The sequence below is a fragment of the Haliotis asinina genome, chromosome 16 (genome assembly GCF_037392515.1).
Source record: "Haliotis asinina isolate JCU_RB_2024 chromosome 16, JCU_Hal_asi_v2, whole genome shotgun sequence".
Classification (NCBI taxonomy): domain Eukaryota; kingdom Metazoa; phylum Mollusca; class Gastropoda; order Lepetellida; family Haliotidae; genus Haliotis; species Haliotis asinina.
The window spans coordinates 8,381,344-8,399,677 of NC_090295.1; the positions used below are offsets into that span (position 1 = coordinate 8,381,344).

General features: G+C 40.8%; 1 protein-coding gene across 3 annotated transcripts in view; it reads left to right on the forward strand.

Moving 5' to 3' along the window:
- LOC137268832 (alkaline phosphatase-like) overlaps positions 1 to 18,334 on the forward strand; it is a 42,925-nt gene that overhangs the window by 4,475 nt on the left and 20,116 nt on the right. For 2 of the 3 annotated variants that reach the window (XM_067803398.1, XM_067803400.1), the window contains exons 2-3: positions 15,538 to 15,679; positions 16,933 to 17,007. In XM_067803398.1, the coding sequence (XP_067659499.1) occupies positions 16,947 to 17,007 (61 nt within the window). In that variant the 5' untranslated portion in view covers positions 15,538 to 15,679; positions 16,933 to 16,946. Of the gene's footprint in view, positions 1 to 3,738; positions 3,904 to 15,537; positions 15,680 to 16,932; positions 17,008 to 18,334 lie in introns of those variants that run through there. The other variant, XM_067803399.1, reaches the window with a different exon arrangement.

The following is an 18,334-nucleotide window of genomic DNA, read 5'->3' on the forward strand; positions in this document are numbered from 1 at the left end:
CACTATTACGAGGTAGAGTGCTTAATACTGTATTAAATAATTTTGCATTCCTCACATTACGTCATTGAGACGCGTCCGTCCGTCTTGGCGATGAGGATTAAAGATGGAGATAAGTGCCATATAAATCATTGCAATTAAGTTGTACGTAGATTTTGGTCTTTGGAATTATTTGGGCAGTGGTTATTCTGAATCAGAATCTGTGACACTATTATAGGGTAGAGTGCTTAATACTGTTTTAGTTAATTTTACATTCCTCACATTACGTCATTGAGACTCGTCCATCTGATTGGCTGAAATTTGAAATAGTGCACTATTCTCAAAACGGTCGAACTAAATTAATCAAATGAGTAGTTTTAATGACGGGGTTTCATATATATAACGATGCCAATAAACGATTTATGTGTTTGTAACCCCTAGAGTTCGTGTTGTCCTTAATACACTGTTTTAATCTGAAATGTTACACGCCGAACACTTTCTTGTGGTCCAGTGTATATGGTTCTTTGAACTATAACTTGTTTCAGCAACACGGCAATCACTAGTCGGCACGGCGTCATTATGATGCAGCAGAATTTGGTATTCATTTTTCATTGCCGCATAGTAGGTATTGCCGCAACAGTCTAACACTAGAAAAGGAGTAGAACTCAAAACAAATACAAGCGGTATAAACTCATCTGAGCAGCTGTGGTTCCACAGGGGTCGGTCCCTTGATCCTTGCTGTTCATAATTTACCCACGTCAAAATATTGATTCCAGAACAGTCTCGTTTCCTTCGTACTGGGATCCGTCCTGTTGCGCAACATAGTGCGATAACCAGTCCAGACGTTTTAGACTAATTGATCTAACTGAATACATAAATATTTATCAGTATGATTTGATACGTCTAAGCACTTGTATATTGCAACACTACGCTCATTCTAATCCTCGTGTTCTGTCGTACAGTGAGCTCTGACAAACGGAAACATGGAAAGCATGAGAATCTCAAAACGAGGCTCTGCCGCTAGAAAACTTTGGCGATCTGGTACGGAACTGATATCACATCAATCTCATTGTGCGCTACAGATCTAAACTTAATAATCGCAGAAAACAGATGACAGGTGTAACCAGTGAGCCAGAGGCACTGTGAATAATTTTACGACCTCATCAAACCGGGACAGTCTGTATTCCTTAGTTGCTGCCTAAACTTCGAAATAAAATATAGAAAGACGTTGTTACTAAAGTTTAAAATTAATTTGTGAATGCCACTTTCTTATGAAATAAGGAATTGGAATTCAGTGTAACCAGAGTTGCTTGTGGTGTCTATTTTCTCTTTCACCTGAGGAAATTCGGATCGGCTGAAAGGTAGGTCATTGTTTAAATTGGTTAATGAGACTCATGTTTCGGTATGAAATGATATTACAGATAGTATTGATAGAAATATCCGTTTATTTGCTGATGACACTTCACTATATGTCGTCATCGAAGACCCTGCGTCTGCAGCTGACTACCTAAACAGTGACCGGGCTAAAATTTCATTGTGGGAAAAAAAAATGGAATCTTTCATTTAATCCCTTGAAACAGAATCCATATACTTTTTACTGGGAAAAAATCGAGCTCTAAACTACTACTCGTTTTGAATAATACTGTTACTGCGGGACTAGCAAATGAAGATAGTTTTCACTTTTTCTTTAGTTGTCCAATATATGTTGTAGCTGGTGATAACATGTACTTTTCCTAAAACGGATGTACACAAGACTTAGTTTTATTCTCAAATGTCCATGCAACTGCACCTGTAAATATGCAAATTCTTGAATCTGTACATTCATATATCGTAAAATCAGGCATTTTTGACGCCCTCAGAATAATTATTATTTACTTTTAACGTATGATGTCGACATACCTCTTTTCCCATGAACTATGCACAGCTTGCACATGATTAAGAACCAAACTGAGCAATTATTATTTGTCTCTGAGATGTTCACCGATCCCTTTCAGTTGAATCTGAATGAAACCACAAACACAATCAGTCACACAAACGCTGGTAACACAACAAATGTACTGGAATCTATTCTGACAAATATATTGAGTTTACTTTTACGCCGCATTTAGCAAAATGTTGGCAACATCACAACGGGGGACTTCTGGTCTTCGGCGTGACGAGCGAACGCTTTAACCACTAGACTACCCCACTGCCCCGTTACTGAGAAAGTGTAATACCAAATAGACATGTGCTACACTTGACCCCTTTATAAATGGCATTGTGTGTATATAACATCAGGGCTGGGCAACTAAATCACTCGGCGGTTCACTGTATACATTGAGTATCCTGTTTATTAGAAATTGTCGTCCTGTTAACACGTTCATAAATCCAAGTGAAAAACGTGGAATTTCTGTTCCTTGTATGAGTCAAATGGGGTGACAGGCCTGTGCCGGTCGTAGTGACGTATTAAAGCAGGGTCTGCTACGTCACGGCGATGGGGTTCGCCTAGCGAATAGTTTGACAGGGATATCGCAACTCGTGGGCGATGTGAGATATTTACAGGTGGTGTGGTAGCTTAATTATCACGTCGACGTTCAGGTGAAATAGGGTTTAATGATGTACTTAAGAATATTTCTCTCACATGACAACGCGCACGCGTGCGTATGTTTGACGGCTTGTTTTCTAGTCCAGACTTTAAGCTGGTTTTATAGTGCTTTCTCACTGGGATACCATGCCGCAGTTATGTACGAATACCCTACTCAAACATATAATATTGACTCCGACCCGACCTGTCATTGTTGTAGCCATTAATACTGAGCGCTAGGCAGGGATCAACAAGGGTTTATTCTCTTTTTGCCGACACCTTACGTGTTTATCGAAGCCTGGGGGTCGTTTCACACGAAAGTCCATTTGATGAACATCCGACTCCACCCAAATACTCAATAACACCCGGAAATTGGCCAACACATGATGTTTATCGACACTGTAAACACAACTGTAAACCAAACGTCATTGTAGTACACGTACTCGATGTAAACGAGTGCAGACAGTAAAACCCTTTGGTTTCCTTTTTTGTCTACAATGCCAGATAAAAGAGTGCATGTTCCACTTCAGACAAGCTGTATGGAAAAGTGCTCAACGCCATTGACTTCAGACAGCATTCCACAACAACCCCAATGCGCGGCAATATGTTCGGCGTGTATCAGCTCTCACCCTCCTCAGACTGTGTGACATTGATGACTTTTGGGTGAACGCACTAGAGAATATGCCTCAACAAGTACCATACTTGAAAGTAGTTTCGTATGACGCGGCCGGGAATAGAACCGGCGACCTTCCGCTCTCCGGGTGTGCGTTCTAACCACTACACCACGGAGGCGATCTTACGCCGAAGGCCCGGGTTCGATTCTCGGAATGGATCTATTATATGAACCGTGTAAAACTATCCTGACATAAATACAACAGATACGTTTGATTCATATAATATACCAAATCACATTTTTTCTACCCCCCCCCCAAAAAAAAAAACAAAAAAAACAAAAACAAAACAAAAAAAAACAAACAAAAAAACAACAAAAAACAAAACAAAAACAAACAAAAACAAAAACAAATGAAACGCGTTTACATTCGCAGCTCACAGTAAGGGAGTGGACAAAAGCATACATGACTCTTCCTTGACCCACTGACCATCTTGACGCTTGTAAGGCAATCAACATTGCCCACCGCACTCTTCACATAACCCTATGAAGGAAGCAATTTATGACATAGCTACAACGTATCTCTCACTGGTAGCTGTAAACTGTCTGAAGGAGAAGTTGTACATCCCCAGGGTGAGGCATTACCCCTACAGTTTTGTCCGTGACGGATCTGCCTCCCCGTAAATAAACAGTTTGGAACAATCCGGAAGGAGCGTTGTTCACAAGTTTTGATCAGTCTCTAGCTTTCAGCCAGGTAGGTTGTTTTTAATTTCATCCCTCCGTCCTTCTCCTACTGTGTGACACAGTCTCGTTAACTCATGCTTGCCCGTATATTCTAACATGTTTCCAACCCCAGGTCAACCTGTGCTTGCAAGTACAAATAAATGTCATGAGGTTTTATGTTGAAGAGCCATTCATCCACACAGCACGAGTGTCAGGTCGTTGCAGTTACACTGTCACTCTTACACTCAGAGCAAGTACGAAACGGTCACTTCGTTGTATTCTCACTCCCTCGGCGTGACAATCCACACTCATCTCTGTGTAACCTGTAAGAAATTAAGAGTCTGGAGAGATCCTCATTCCGCGCACTCGCGCGTGTTGCTTTGTTATTTAACATTAAAGGTCAGTACACGTCTTGTATCCAGAACGAAGAAGGACAAAAAAACTTTAAATTAGAAATTCATTTTTGTAGTTTTCGCGAGAAATGTCAGAATGAATGATCGACATAATCTTATAGCATGTCTTTAACGTGCTATCTGCCATCACCTACAGGTTCTGCGGGAAGTTGTGCAAAAGGTTTAGTAAAGATATCTCCATTGAGAAATCTACAAGTCTCCAAGACTTGAAAAGGGTGCGTTCAGGTTACAGGAGTTGCGAAGCGGTGAGCCAAGAATTGTGCTGAATGGTTTATTATGTATATATACATGCTCTGGCCACAAGAGAGACAACTGTTCTGCTATCCACACGTTGTCCATGTTTTGGCCATGTGTGTGTAATTATAGCGAGGTCTTGAAGCGTGCTGATGAACTGGGCCCTATCAGCCTGAGGGACATGTGGTTCTTGTAATCTGTCAGATCCGAGGAGTTCATCACTGAGGTTACATACACATTCTGTAACCCTTGCTTCGTATCTCTTCTATCCGTCTGGTACACACCAAAAAACACCATGCCTTTCATTTTAAGTGTAATATGCACAGTAATTATTGGAAAAATAAGTCGATATTCAGGTAAGAAATATGGGATTAAAGATTATTGAATCACTAGACAGGTCGGAGGTATAGGATATTTACGTACTTTGAATGACCTGAGGACTCCGGTTCAGATTGTTAAGGCTCAGTAACCATTAACCAAACTGTTCACCCATTGTGGTCAGTCAGTCCTCATTTTACGTGGTACGTTTTGATTTAAAGCAATGGGTTCTTGTTTATCATTACCGGGGCAGGTACACGAGCCGTAACGACCCGGATTACAATTTGTCTTCAGCAACCCATGCGTGTCGGAAGAGACGACTGACGGGATCGTGTGTTAAGGCTGGGTGACCTAATCGAGACATGTCATGGTATCCCAGTTGCGTAGATCAATGCTCGTACTCTCAAGCACTGGGCTGTTTGGCCCAGATTCGATCATTTACAGACTGTGGTTCCATTCCGCTTGAATAATGCTGAGTGCACTCATAAATAAAATGCAGATCCAAGTCACGATATGATTACTTGCTGCCTAGGATGTAGGATGAATCTATTAGAGATTTATGATATTGTTCCTTAACCCATTTACTCATTTTATTCAAATTTGGTGAGCAGACTTCTTTTGGCAAGCAATGAAAGCAGTGAGATGTCATTTTACCCAGTAAATATGTTTTCCATACTTTTTTACCCTGCCAAAGTGCTTCCCAAAATGGGACAATATGCAGATGAGATTACATGGAATGTATTAAGTAGGGGACATCAACGTCATAATTCTTACAGTTTACCCTTTCCTTTTCAAAGCTTTCATGGAATAAAATGAAACTGACTTTTATATGAATAAATGTGTGTTAACAAATTGAAACCTTAACATTTCATGGGCACTCTCGATCCCTTGAACTGTTTTCTGATGAACTAATCAGCTGGTGAATGCATCCTATGTTGTTCCTCACATATGAAAACAATTGGTACAGGGTTATTTTACAGTGTTAGGTAGGTGCATTCATATACACACCTGGAGTATTTCTTAGTATGTCATACTAAATCACGTAAATCTTTACTTCTACTTCTTACATAAACCACGTTGCACACCAGTAAGTAGATTATTGGTTTCTAAGTGCCAAACTAATTAATAACTGGTCATGCGTTCCATCGTTTTGCAAACGCAACCAGTTAATGAAATTTGTCGATAATTTGAAGGATCGGTATGGCCACGTCCATGTTAAGAAATTAGTACAGTTATAGCATCACATTGACGCCCAAATGCTATCAAAAATCTTTAAAAGGGTTTCTAAACACGATTCTGTAAGTGCTTCTTGAGTTGATACTGTAAGCTATCAGTTCCTGCAGCAGTATCTTGAGCATGAATAGAAAACAGTTCATTATAATCTTCACCAGTGGAGGACTTTGGGGTACATTCATCAGCTATGATGTTTAGTTCATCAGAATACATATTATGGGATCAAGAATGCTGTTCCATGACAGCTTTCAAATGGAAAGAGTCAATTTTAAGATTTAACAGGTTGATTCCCCATCACCTAAGCCAGACCAGTATATTCCCAGATTTAAGTTAACTTATCTGCATGTTGTCCCATTTTGGGACTGTACTTTAGTGGAAAATTGAGTATGGAAAAATGTAGACCATTTTCATTATGTTTTTCTATTCGAACAACGGACGTTTTAAACACATGCTAATGAAATTACGTAGTTAAAATATGTACCAATAAAATCTTTTTCTACACATGACGATCCTACAAGACAGGACGTTCTTCCCACATGACAGTCCACGTCATGATCGACATGATTTTTCCTTCTACAGGTCATGATATTTCTCCTACATGACATAATTATCCTCCTGCAGAATATAATTATCCTCATCCTACTTGACACAATTCTCGTCCTTCAGGACATATTTCCTCCTATATGACATAATTATCATTCCACAGAGCATAGTGCCCCTCCCACAGGACATATCATCCTCCTATATGACATAATTATGCTCCTACAGAATATAATTATCTTCTTCCTACAGGACACAATTCTCCTCCTTCATGACATATTTTCCTCCTGTGTGACTTCTTTCCACAGGACATAATTCTCCCTTTACAGGGCATAGTAACCCTCTCACAGTATATATTCTCCTGCTATATGACATAATTATCCTCAAACAGGGCATATTCTCTTCCTGTTTGACACACCTATTTGAAATTAACATTTTGTGTAAATAGGTAGGTATGGAACTTAATGACTAAGGGCAAAATAATTTGAAATAATGAAATCTGTATACTTCGACTTGTATTTTATTGATCATTTATAACAAAGTGGCTGTAATCGTCGTAAATTTCCTAGCAGGTGTACCGCTAACCTGTAAGATCGTCTACACAGGGCACTGACGACCTGAAAAATACTTTCGTGAAATTGTGACTCATAGATAAGCCGACCCCCTTCTACAGACAACATTCTCTGGTCCTCAAAATTCTGCTTATACACGGTAATATATGGTAATTATCCTTCTACGGGACATAATTCCCCTCCTACAGGATATATTATCCCCCCACATGACATAGTTATCTTCCCAAGGGACATATTCTCCTCCTATATGATATATACTGAACATCATTGAAAACGCACCACCCCTAAAATTGTGGATTTCTAAGAGCAGAAGTGAGTAATCTATGTAAATTTTACATATTTGTGAAGACCAATGTTTGATAAAGAAAAGAAGCAATAAACAATCAAGCAAAACAGTGAAGATTTAATGCAGCTGACAATGAAATAAAGATGGGGTCAAAATGGAAAGTCAGTAGCGTGTATGACCCCCGTTAGCAGCAACACAAGCTGTGCAACGTCTCCTCATTGAACGGATAAGTGTCTGAATAAAGTCCTGAGGCACTGCATTCCACTCTTGCTGCAAGGCATTGTCGAGTTCCCCAAGGTTGTTGATCTGCGGACGACCTGCGAGGCGTTGACCGATGTCATCCCACAAGTGTTCGATGGGTGACAAATCTGGTGACGATGCAGGCCAATGAAGTAGAGGAATGTTGTTAGCCAGATACTGTATCGAAACACGTGCAGTGTGGGCTCGTGCATTGTCATGTTGAAATGTGTGCAGATCTTGATGCTGGTGAAAGAAGGGAACGACGTTGTTCTGAAGAATGTTGTCACGGTAGTAAACGGCATTCACTCTGCCACGACAAACAATCAGAGCGGTTCTGTGGTGATAACTTATCCGTCCCCACACCATAATGCTGCCTCCACCCCACCGATCGGTTTGCACAACACAATCCTGATGATAACGTTCACCCCGTCGACGCCATACCCGTAGACGCCCGTCAGCATTTCGCAAGTGAAAACGCGACTCGTCGGAGAACACCACACCATGCCAACGTCGTAACAACCACACACGATGCTGTTCAGCCCATTGTCGGCGTTCACGGCGATGCCTGTCAGTCAGGATGGGTCCAACGTAAGGGCGTCGACAACGTAACCCTGCCGCACGGAGACGGCGTCGGACGGTGGAAGCGCTGATCAAACCACGTCGACCCAGGACAGCGTTGGCGGTTCTGGCAGCGGGCAAGGTTCGATCCCGAATATGGCGCCGTACAATGTCTCGATCTTGACGAGGGCTGGTAACACGTGCCTGACCTGGGCGTTGCCGGTCCCTGCTGGTTCCTGTTTGTTGGTATCTGTTAGCAAGCCTCAGAATGGTCGAATGATGACACCCAAATCGTCGTGCAATGTTTCTGCTTGAAGCGCCGACCTGCAACATACCCAAGGCCTGTTCTCGTTCCTCTGGTGACAATCTTGGCATGGCGAAAAAACTTTACTTACGAAAGTACTGCGAAAATGAGAACGGTTTTGTGCCGAAGGTCATTTATACCCCTGAACAGCATGCTTTCTGCATGCAGTTTGTGCCCTTCGTGTGTGATGTGCATGAATTTTGTTGTTTTCATGTGATGTGTTCGATGATGTGTTCGAACGATCCGTTTTTTACTGTAGAGCGTTATTTACGATCTAGTGTGTTATTATCAAAATTCCCACCATTAATTTTCCATTTCCAAAAGATTCTATTGCCTTATTTCAAAATTTACAGGTGGTGCGTTTTCAATGATGTTCAGTATAGTTATCCTTCTACAGGGCATAATTATCCTATATTACACAGTTTTCCTCCTGTTGGACATAATTCACCTCCTGTTGGACCTTATTCTCCTACATGCCATAATTCTCCTCCTATATTACATTATTGTCCTCCTACATGACATAATTCTCTTATATAACATCACTCTCTCCTCCATGACATGATTATCATTCAATAGGACATAATTCTCTTCCTAAATGTCATGATTCTGCCCCTACAGATATTGTTTTCCTTCTATCTGAATTCTCCAAAGCGGCATAATTTCCCTCCTATGTGACATCTTTCTCCAATATGACATAATTCTCTCCCCTACAGGATATATTTCTCAACCCATATGACACGAGTATCCCCCCTTAGACATTATTCTTCTCCTATGTATCAGAACTTTCCTATATGACTCCTCCTAAGTGACATCATTCTCCTCCAATATGCCGTAATTCCCCTCCTCCTGTATGACAGAACTATACGTCTATGACATCATTCTCCTATATGACATAATTCTCCGTCAAAAGGACATGATAACTCCTCTCTCTCTCTCTCTCTCTCTCTCTCTCTCTCTCTCTCTCTCTCTCTCTCTCTCTCTCTCTCTCTCTCTCTCTCTCTCTCTCTCTCTCTCTCTCTCTCTCTCTCTCTCTCTCTCTCTCTCTCTCTCTCTCTCTCTCTCTCTCTCTCTCTCTCTTAGAACATGACTCTTCCGCTCTTAGATAACATTATCGCCTTCCAAATTCTGCCAGACATGAATGAAACATGATCAACACACCTGGGCGACGAGAGTCCCCGTCAGCGTGATTTAGCACCTTCTCTAACATACCACAACCCAATACAAGCGATAATAACCGCTGGCAATTCAACAGTCTCACACCGACAAGGGTAATCCTTGTCTCGGCTGTAAACAGACGTACCTTCATGCCAGTGCCTCTCTATATAACTAGATCAAACATGCAATTGTAAACATAACGTGAACGGTGTTGATACGGGTTTTGTCTATGAAAGATTCATACATAATTTCTACACCTCTTGAAATCCTAGCTGTTGCATTTAATACGGGAAATTTGAAGAGTAAAGGTTGTGAAATGTAAACTTGAACCTGACCGCGAATTGTATACATTAGTTTGACGTTATGAGGTCGGGCTTGCTCAAAAATGGCCCAAGTGCATGCTTTCACATAGGCAATACTGTTTCGAAACTCCTACATTTTTTCGTAATAAACTCAGTGAGCCTGGCTTTCCATTAAGCCCTACATCAAATATAACGCAGTCTTGTTTATAGTACAACAGATTATTTGGATGAATTGCGACCCAATGCGTTTGAAAGTGTACTTTAGGTAAGTGTATTTTTGACGCAACGAATTTGGGAACATCCTTGATGGAGTCATAATTTGGACGCTGAAGTATGGTCTTCTCCAGATACGAAGACAAACACGTGGTATTTCTCACTCTCCAGTCCCACCTGATCATGGAACCTCCGAGATTCTAATTACTATGAAACGACAGTCCATCAAGATGCTAGTTCTTTTGAATGGGGTAGCCTAGTGGTTAAAGTGTTGGCTCGTCTCGCGGAAGACCCGTATTTCATTCGGGTGCAATGACATTGTCCGAAGCCCTTGTCTGGTGTCCCTCGCCGTGATATTGCTGGAATAATGCTAAAAGCGGCATAAAACCGCGGTGATTCTTTAATTACATGTCACAAAGACGCATGAAGTCGCATATAATGTATGACGAAAAGCGCAACGTGAACGCGCACGACAATATTTTCGGACAAAGTGACACGCCGGCCCGAATGAACTACTAGTATTCTAAATAATACTAGTATTAAATAATTATAGCTTGGGTTGGCCGGTTTTCATTAAAATAAGTGTTTTGGAGTTATTAATATCACATATCTGCAGATCGCAAAAAGATTTTGGTAAGGTCAAAGAACAGTGTTCATAAAGTCAAGAAGACAAGAAGTGAACTTTACAAATTAAAGGTCCTTTCTCCAAAATTATGTTGGGTTTTTTTTAGCTTTATCATTTGAAGGTCAGATTTACTTTGTTTTGGCACTGTATTCATGAAAAACTGATACTAGGAACCAAAGGTTAGAACTCAACAGCAACAGCTCCATGTTTTACATAGTCTCAACGATAACAAATATGTCGAAGATACTGCTGGACTACATTGTGTCATTAAAATCACATATCGTAACAGAAAGCTCTTAAATGCATAATTGTGTTATTCTATAGAAAGATGTCTTTCTTTGCTCATAAATTCGCATTTATTGTTCTTAATAGTCATTGTTTTTCCATGTTTTTCCCAATCCCAACCAGAGTTATTAAATTAAAACATCCAGTGATCGGTTAAAATATCATCATAACTCACATGGCATGTTTCACCTAAAAAGGGCCCCGGCACGGTATTCAGGCGCGGTAGCTGATAACAGTCGGCTTTAAATCAAAGCTAAATGATTCCTGTTTGGGGGAAATGACATCCAGTGCGGTCGCTAGAACTGCATGAAATTTTCACCATTTTGAGGGTCTAGTTTCCAGACAGTGGAGTCTTAGGCATGACGAGAAAACACTTCAGCCACTTGGCTACCTCACCACCCCTCAAGGGACATACACAGACTAAATGCGTGGTACAAAGAGTTTTGAGATATTTTTAATTTCAAATATTTACCACAAGGGAATGTTTCTGCAAAGTCTAAAAGTAGTGATGTGGTTTAAGGAGGTGGATATCCTCGTAAATGTGTGAACTTTAAAAGTATCCCTACAATCTCTCACTCAAATCTTTTATAATGTCGGCCAGGGCTCTGGTATTTCAAGCAACAGCGTTACATAACATTCCCCAGCACGCTTACATGAACGATTGTGTCATCCTTCATTGCTGCAGGTCGAGAAGCATAAACCCGTGTTCCTAGAAGAAAATGTGCTTTAAAGAGGTGAATATCCTGATAAATGTCAATTTCTTAAAAACTGACCTCAACTTCAGCTGTCAGAGCGGAACGTCCCTCAACAAGGTGACAAGACGGTATAGAAAGCCTCGTCTTACGTCAGTACTTCAAAACGTAGTCTAACAACGAGTCACTGAAATGAACATATTTTACAGAACAAAAAAACGAAAACGTTTGTTGTTCAGAAAAAGTATGAGGAAAAGGAGCCGGAGATTTTCTTCATTTCCCGCAGCCATGGAAGTCTAGGTTTGCAGACTTGCTGGGGCTTTCTTCGATGTAATTGCTTCAGAGTCATCATGACATGTCATCAGAAGGGCGGTGTGAATAAACGCGGGATCCAAAACGTGTTCAAAACCTCAAATTTCAGGGATTGTTTACCGGAGTCAGGTGCTTCACTCCATAGGACACTCATGAACGTAGATGCCACGGATGAGACTGTCCTACTTTGATGCACAAGAAAGAATACAGCTATGTGTTACGTAAAAATGAATTTTAATGAAATGGAGAATGGGAGATTTGATTCTGATGACCTACTTGTATTTTGACAGCGTTATTGTCGTGTTTGTGTTTGATCGCTTTGGTGTCGTGTTTGGGGGAGTGTTTTAGCCCAGTAAGGTTTTCAGACTGTTTGTTATGCTTTGATCAAATCCACATTTCAAGGGTTTACTTGAAATAATCAAGTCTAGAACAGACAATCCAGTCATAAACAGCATGAGCATCGATCTACGTAATTTGGATACGATAATCTGTTTCTACTAACTCAGCGAGCGTGACCACTCTATCCCGTAAGTTGTATGGGTTGTTGAAGATCAATTCTAACCCGGATCTTCACGCGTGCGCATGTGTATTTGATAGTGCCTCTCTTTATCGTGTTGCATTACGTCTACCACATGAAATATTCCCGCGTCGTGAGATATAGTATTTACACGATACACATACTGCGTACCCCCTTCTGATGCACTTACCCTAGTCTGTCGTACAGACCCTGAAGTATATATATCCAAGAAAGCCCACGCAAGCTAGAAAATGTGTCAAGTCTAGATTTCCATAGCTTCTGAAAAAGAAGAAAATCTCAGGGCTCCATTTCATAATAATATTTTTTTTTCACTATGAACGTTTTTTCATAAAATATGTTCATTTCAGAGACTAGCTGTTAGTCTACACTTACCCCTTAAAGGCCATCACGACAATTGCTTTTAAGGCACCTGTTTGACACAGTACCAACCTTACACATACATATTTAATGTTTGTTAATTTAGCTCTTTAAAAACGAACTTAATGCGGAAGGATACTATCCACACAATACGGTGACAGTATGTAACATCACTACTCAATTGCCCTACGAGGTTTTAAACGTTGAGAGGAATAAACCGATTGGGCCCGAAGGAAGCTGTATGCATCCTGTTTATGCCCTATTTCCAATGTTGAATATTGCTTTAAATACGGCAGGTCAAAGTTAATGTCGAGTCTGGCAAGATTTCCTCTAAATCCCGCTTCTATGTCCACAGTGTTCAGTCAGTGATTCAGAGAGTGACTGATGTATGCGTGCGTGCGTGCGTGCGTGCGTGCGTGCGTGCGTGCGTGCGTGCGTGCGTGCGTGAGTATAATAATGTGTGAGTGTGTGTGCGTATTTATCAACCCGGACAAATGTCAGTGCACAGAGAAATGGGAAGTCTTTCTGCGGTTTTAACATGGACATCTGTCCACAGCAGCTAAATTGTCTTCAAACATTGAGTGAAATAAATGCTCACCATGGTGACTGAGTGAGTGAGTGAGTCAGTCAGTGAGAGAGTGAGAGATGGAAATGAATGAATGCGCCGCTCCAGCACTAATTCGGTCAAATCATGACAGGTCACACGATGAATGCCTTGCCACGGTCTCAGGGAGGGACATCTGAGTAGTGTTAAGTGTGACGAGTCTTTGATCACAAGACTACCCTACATAACATAGTGTTAAAATATAATTCAAACATGACGAACCAGTGCCCTACACAGTCTCATATGGCCTATTTGTCGATTTATTTCATCTTCTGTCAACATCCAAATTCACAAGAAGCGACTCAATTTGAAGGTCTCTGTGTTCGTTATAAAAGGCTCCACAGTATCTTTCCACGTCCAACTAGATCTCGTCTATTCAATACCCATGCACAGACATAAGTACTCGTCTCAAAAGAGGTTGGGGTAGTCGTTGGGGAAGGTGGGGGTGAGGGAGGATTTGTAATTAGACCTTTGCCAATAGGTAAAATCGGATTCCTGGGACGCCTTGCTCGGCAAACAAACTCGGCCTGTCAATATTATTGCATGTCCCTTTCTATATTTGAAGCATCAGTGACGGACATTTGACCCTCCAAGTGTACCTCCATATACAGTGATCACGTGGTCTACATCGGTTACCTTCAGCACGAACCTTTAAAAACGAACTTAATGCGGAAGGATACTATCCACACAATACGGTGACAGTATGTAACATCACTACTCAATTGCCCTACGAGGTTTTAAACGTTGAGAGGAATAAACCGATTGGGCCCGAAGGAAGCTGTATGCATCCTGTTTATGCCCTATTTCCAATGTTGAATATTGCTTTAAATACGGCAGGTCAAAGTTAATGTCGAGTCTGGCAAGATTTCCTCTAAATCCCGCTTCTATGTCCACAGTGTTCAGTCAGTGATTCAGAGAGTGACTGATGTATGCGTGCGTGCGTGCGTGCGTGCGTGCGTGAGTATAATAATGTGTGAGTGTGTGTGCGTATTTATCAACCCGGACAAATGTCAGTGCACAGAGAAATGGGAAGTCTTTCTGCGGTTTTAACATGGACATCTACCCAGACACATTATACTGATCCCACCAGTCCAAATATTATCTCCCTAACGCGGACGCAAGGCATGGTATCAACAAGCACCATCTCTGTGTAGTGTACATTGGTGCGTTTGGCGATCGACCCTTGTCTGTCCACCGCAGCTACATTGTCTTCAAACATTGAGTGAAATAAGTTAGGCGATCGACCCTTGAAAGACGTTGTCTGTCCACAGCAGCTAAATTGTCTTCAAACATTGAGTGAAATAAATGCTCACCATGGTGACTGAGTGAGTGAGTCAGTCAGTCAGTGAGAGAGTGAGAGATGGAAATGAATGAATGCGCCGCTCCAGCACTCATTCGGTCAAATCATGACAGGTCACACGATGAATGCCTTGCCACGGTCTCAGGGAGGGACATCTGAGTAGTGTTAAGTGTGACGAGTCTTTGATCACAAGACTACCCTACATAACATAGTGTTAAAATATAATTCAAACATGACGAACCAGTGCCCTACACAGTCTCATATGGCCTATTTGTCGATTTATTTCATCTTCTGTCAACATCCAAATTCACAAGAAGCGACTCAATTTGAAGGTCTCTGTGTTCGTTATAAAAGGCTCCACAGTATCTTTCCACGTCCAACTAGATCTCGTCTATTCAATACCCATGCACAGACATAAGTACTCGTCTCAAAAGAGGTTGGGGTAGTCGTTGGGGAAGGTGGGGGTGAGGGAGGATTTGTAATTAGACCTTTGCCAATAGGTAAAATCGGATTCCTGGGACGCCTTGCTCGGCAAACAAACTCGGCCTGTCAATATTATTGCATGTCCCTTTCTATATTTGAAGCATCAGTGACGGACATTTGACCCTCCAAGTGTACCTCCATATACAGTGATCACGTGGTCTACATCGGTTACCTTCAACACGCGGGTGTGAAGCACAAAACGGGCGGGTGTGGAAGCGAGGCTGAAAGGTTTCAACCTGCAAGGTATGTAGATTACTTCACGAACGTGTTTGTCTCATTAGTATTTGATAGTTTTATGCAAACACATAAACACATGTTTATTTTATTGTCCGAATCAGAGTATAAAATCCATACACTAAAACAATATGTTAATTCCATATTTGACAGTTGACCACGACCACATTTTCAGAGGCAAATTATAAACATTTTGAACAATATCTTCGGACTAGATGCTTAGTCACTTTTACTTTCCATAACAAGTAAAGATGCTATAGAAGCATGGAACTTGGTTATGATCCAAATACTTGAAGCTACGGGTCCACCCCCCAAAATGAAAAATGCATTATCTTTAACCGTCTAGATTTTAACGATTCCGATTCAAACGTCTCATTTGAGCTCCGAGCCAATGTTCGCTGTAGAGCTTGAAAATGTGGATTCAGAAATAGGATTACACTATGGCTTAGTCCCGGAATATAGGAACTATCAGTTGTTTACTGACGTGACATCACGAAGCTGGGACGCTGTACCGTGGATGGTCAACAATGGCGGTATACAAAGCTACCACCTTCTGAGGGTACGGGTACATGTAGTTTGCTAGATCCCTATTGTTTTGCGAGCGACGAGGATTGATGACCCGTCCTTGTGACTTGCCATCACATTTACCGACATTATTTCTATCTATCAATTCAAACAGCTTGAGGGCGTACAAATCCCTGAAAGCGTACGATTATGTGGAAAGTGGACATGTGCACAAAATTTGCACGTGAAATGTTCATTACAATCATGAGTCATTTCAAAGTTTCTTGGTTTTGTTTTTCATATACTGCTGTGTTATGATACGAATTTATTACTGCAAATTAAATTTAGTCTTCGTGATGTATTTGAATACGGTGTCGACATCAGAGTGAAGGTGGAAGAGGAGGGACATATATCGTACGATTAATGTAGGAATTAAGTCGCAAACATTCACCAGTGACATTCGTTTATCAGTCGAGCACACCAATGACGTCATTTCCAAGGGACGTAAGCCTTGGTGTCATTGTGGAATAGAACTCTCGGTTAATGTGGAAAGTCTAACTCGATCTAACGCAACAAATAAATTAGCTACTTCTGATATATGCTAATTTTCTGATATATGAAAACTGAACTTTAAGAAAACCAAAACAATCAAAATCATTTTCTTACGGCTTGTTTCACAAAGTATTGAGAGCAAACGTAGAAAGTGATCCACCAGAAAATACAAAATACAGTCCCGACTAATACTTTGTTGTTTACAGAACTTATCTCAACCATGGTGCGGGTACCGTTCGCTCTGTTGACTGTGTGGGCAACCTTATCTGTGGCGACTGCGGGTACGTTGTTTGTTGATATCTATATAAATTTTTATGTCAACAAAGAAAGTCGACTGCGTTACAATGGGCGACTTGATCCTAAGTCAGTCCTCCATGTCTTTTATCTTTTATCAGTCCGTTTACAAAACGTACTTGTGTGGCATTTAGTTGAAGTGATGTTGGACTGTTATTAAACTTTTGAGCTGTAATTCGATGAAGATGACCAGGAAAACAGTAAAAAATAAACCTCCATTGCACCGCCCTTAGATTTGAACGGACAGTTTAAACTGCAGATAAGGAAAAAAAATTGTTGATATGCTAAAGGACCTTCTCTAAGAATCATACGAATATTTCTTTTTACAGATAGCGGTGATAAAATCTTGGACTAGTTTTCCATTTCACCTTACTGTAAATCTTACATCTTATTTTCTCAGTGTCTTAATACATAGTATGCTTCATAAATATTCACTACAAACGCCGGGAGCAGAGTGAGTGAGTGAGTGAGCGAGTTGGGGTTTACGCCTCTGTAGAGTCACGGTTGGAAACACCCGAAATCTTTATACAATTTCCCAATTTCAATCAATGTCGGGCCTTTGACATAGCGAGCGAGCGCTCAAACAATTGGAGCAACATATTAATCCTCTCAATGCTACTGTCGAACCCATTCGACAGGAGTGCAGGATAGTGACATCTCCAAATAAAACTTGCAACAATTATTCAACGAGTCGGATTTATGTGTCATATGAATTATGTATGGAAAGTAGTAATAACCGGCTTTATAAATATATAATCTTCAATACATTTATATACCTTAAAACGAAATGCCTGCGAATTAAAAATGTGATCGTCAAATTTCTCGGCAAGCAGTCGAAAATAACGGCATTGTTGACTTCAAGCACACCACGTCGAGTGGTACGCAGTCTAATATTTTATTCGTAATGAAATATTTTTTGATAGTTTGATCAATATTTTTGTTCTGGGACGAAGAGAAAGCTCGTGAGTTTCCCTTTTTCTAAAAATTAGTAAGTTTCGACTTAAATAATTATAAACAAAACCAATCTCACTGTTACATTATCGATTGGACGAACAGGAACGATCATGGCAACGGCGGTAAACAAACAAGTCCACATGCATCGTGATGCCGAAGAAAATGTGCCATCCTTTTGATATGTCCAACTATTTTATCTGGAATTAATTACATGGTGTGAATAGGTAAATGTTATTGTCTCTGCACAGAAACTATCATATTTAGCGAGTTTATTTTGATTTTGTTTGATAAACCTTCCAACATTCACAATGTTGACAGCCGTAGGTGACGCGAAAGGGTGTGGCCAAACTCGCGGTTTTT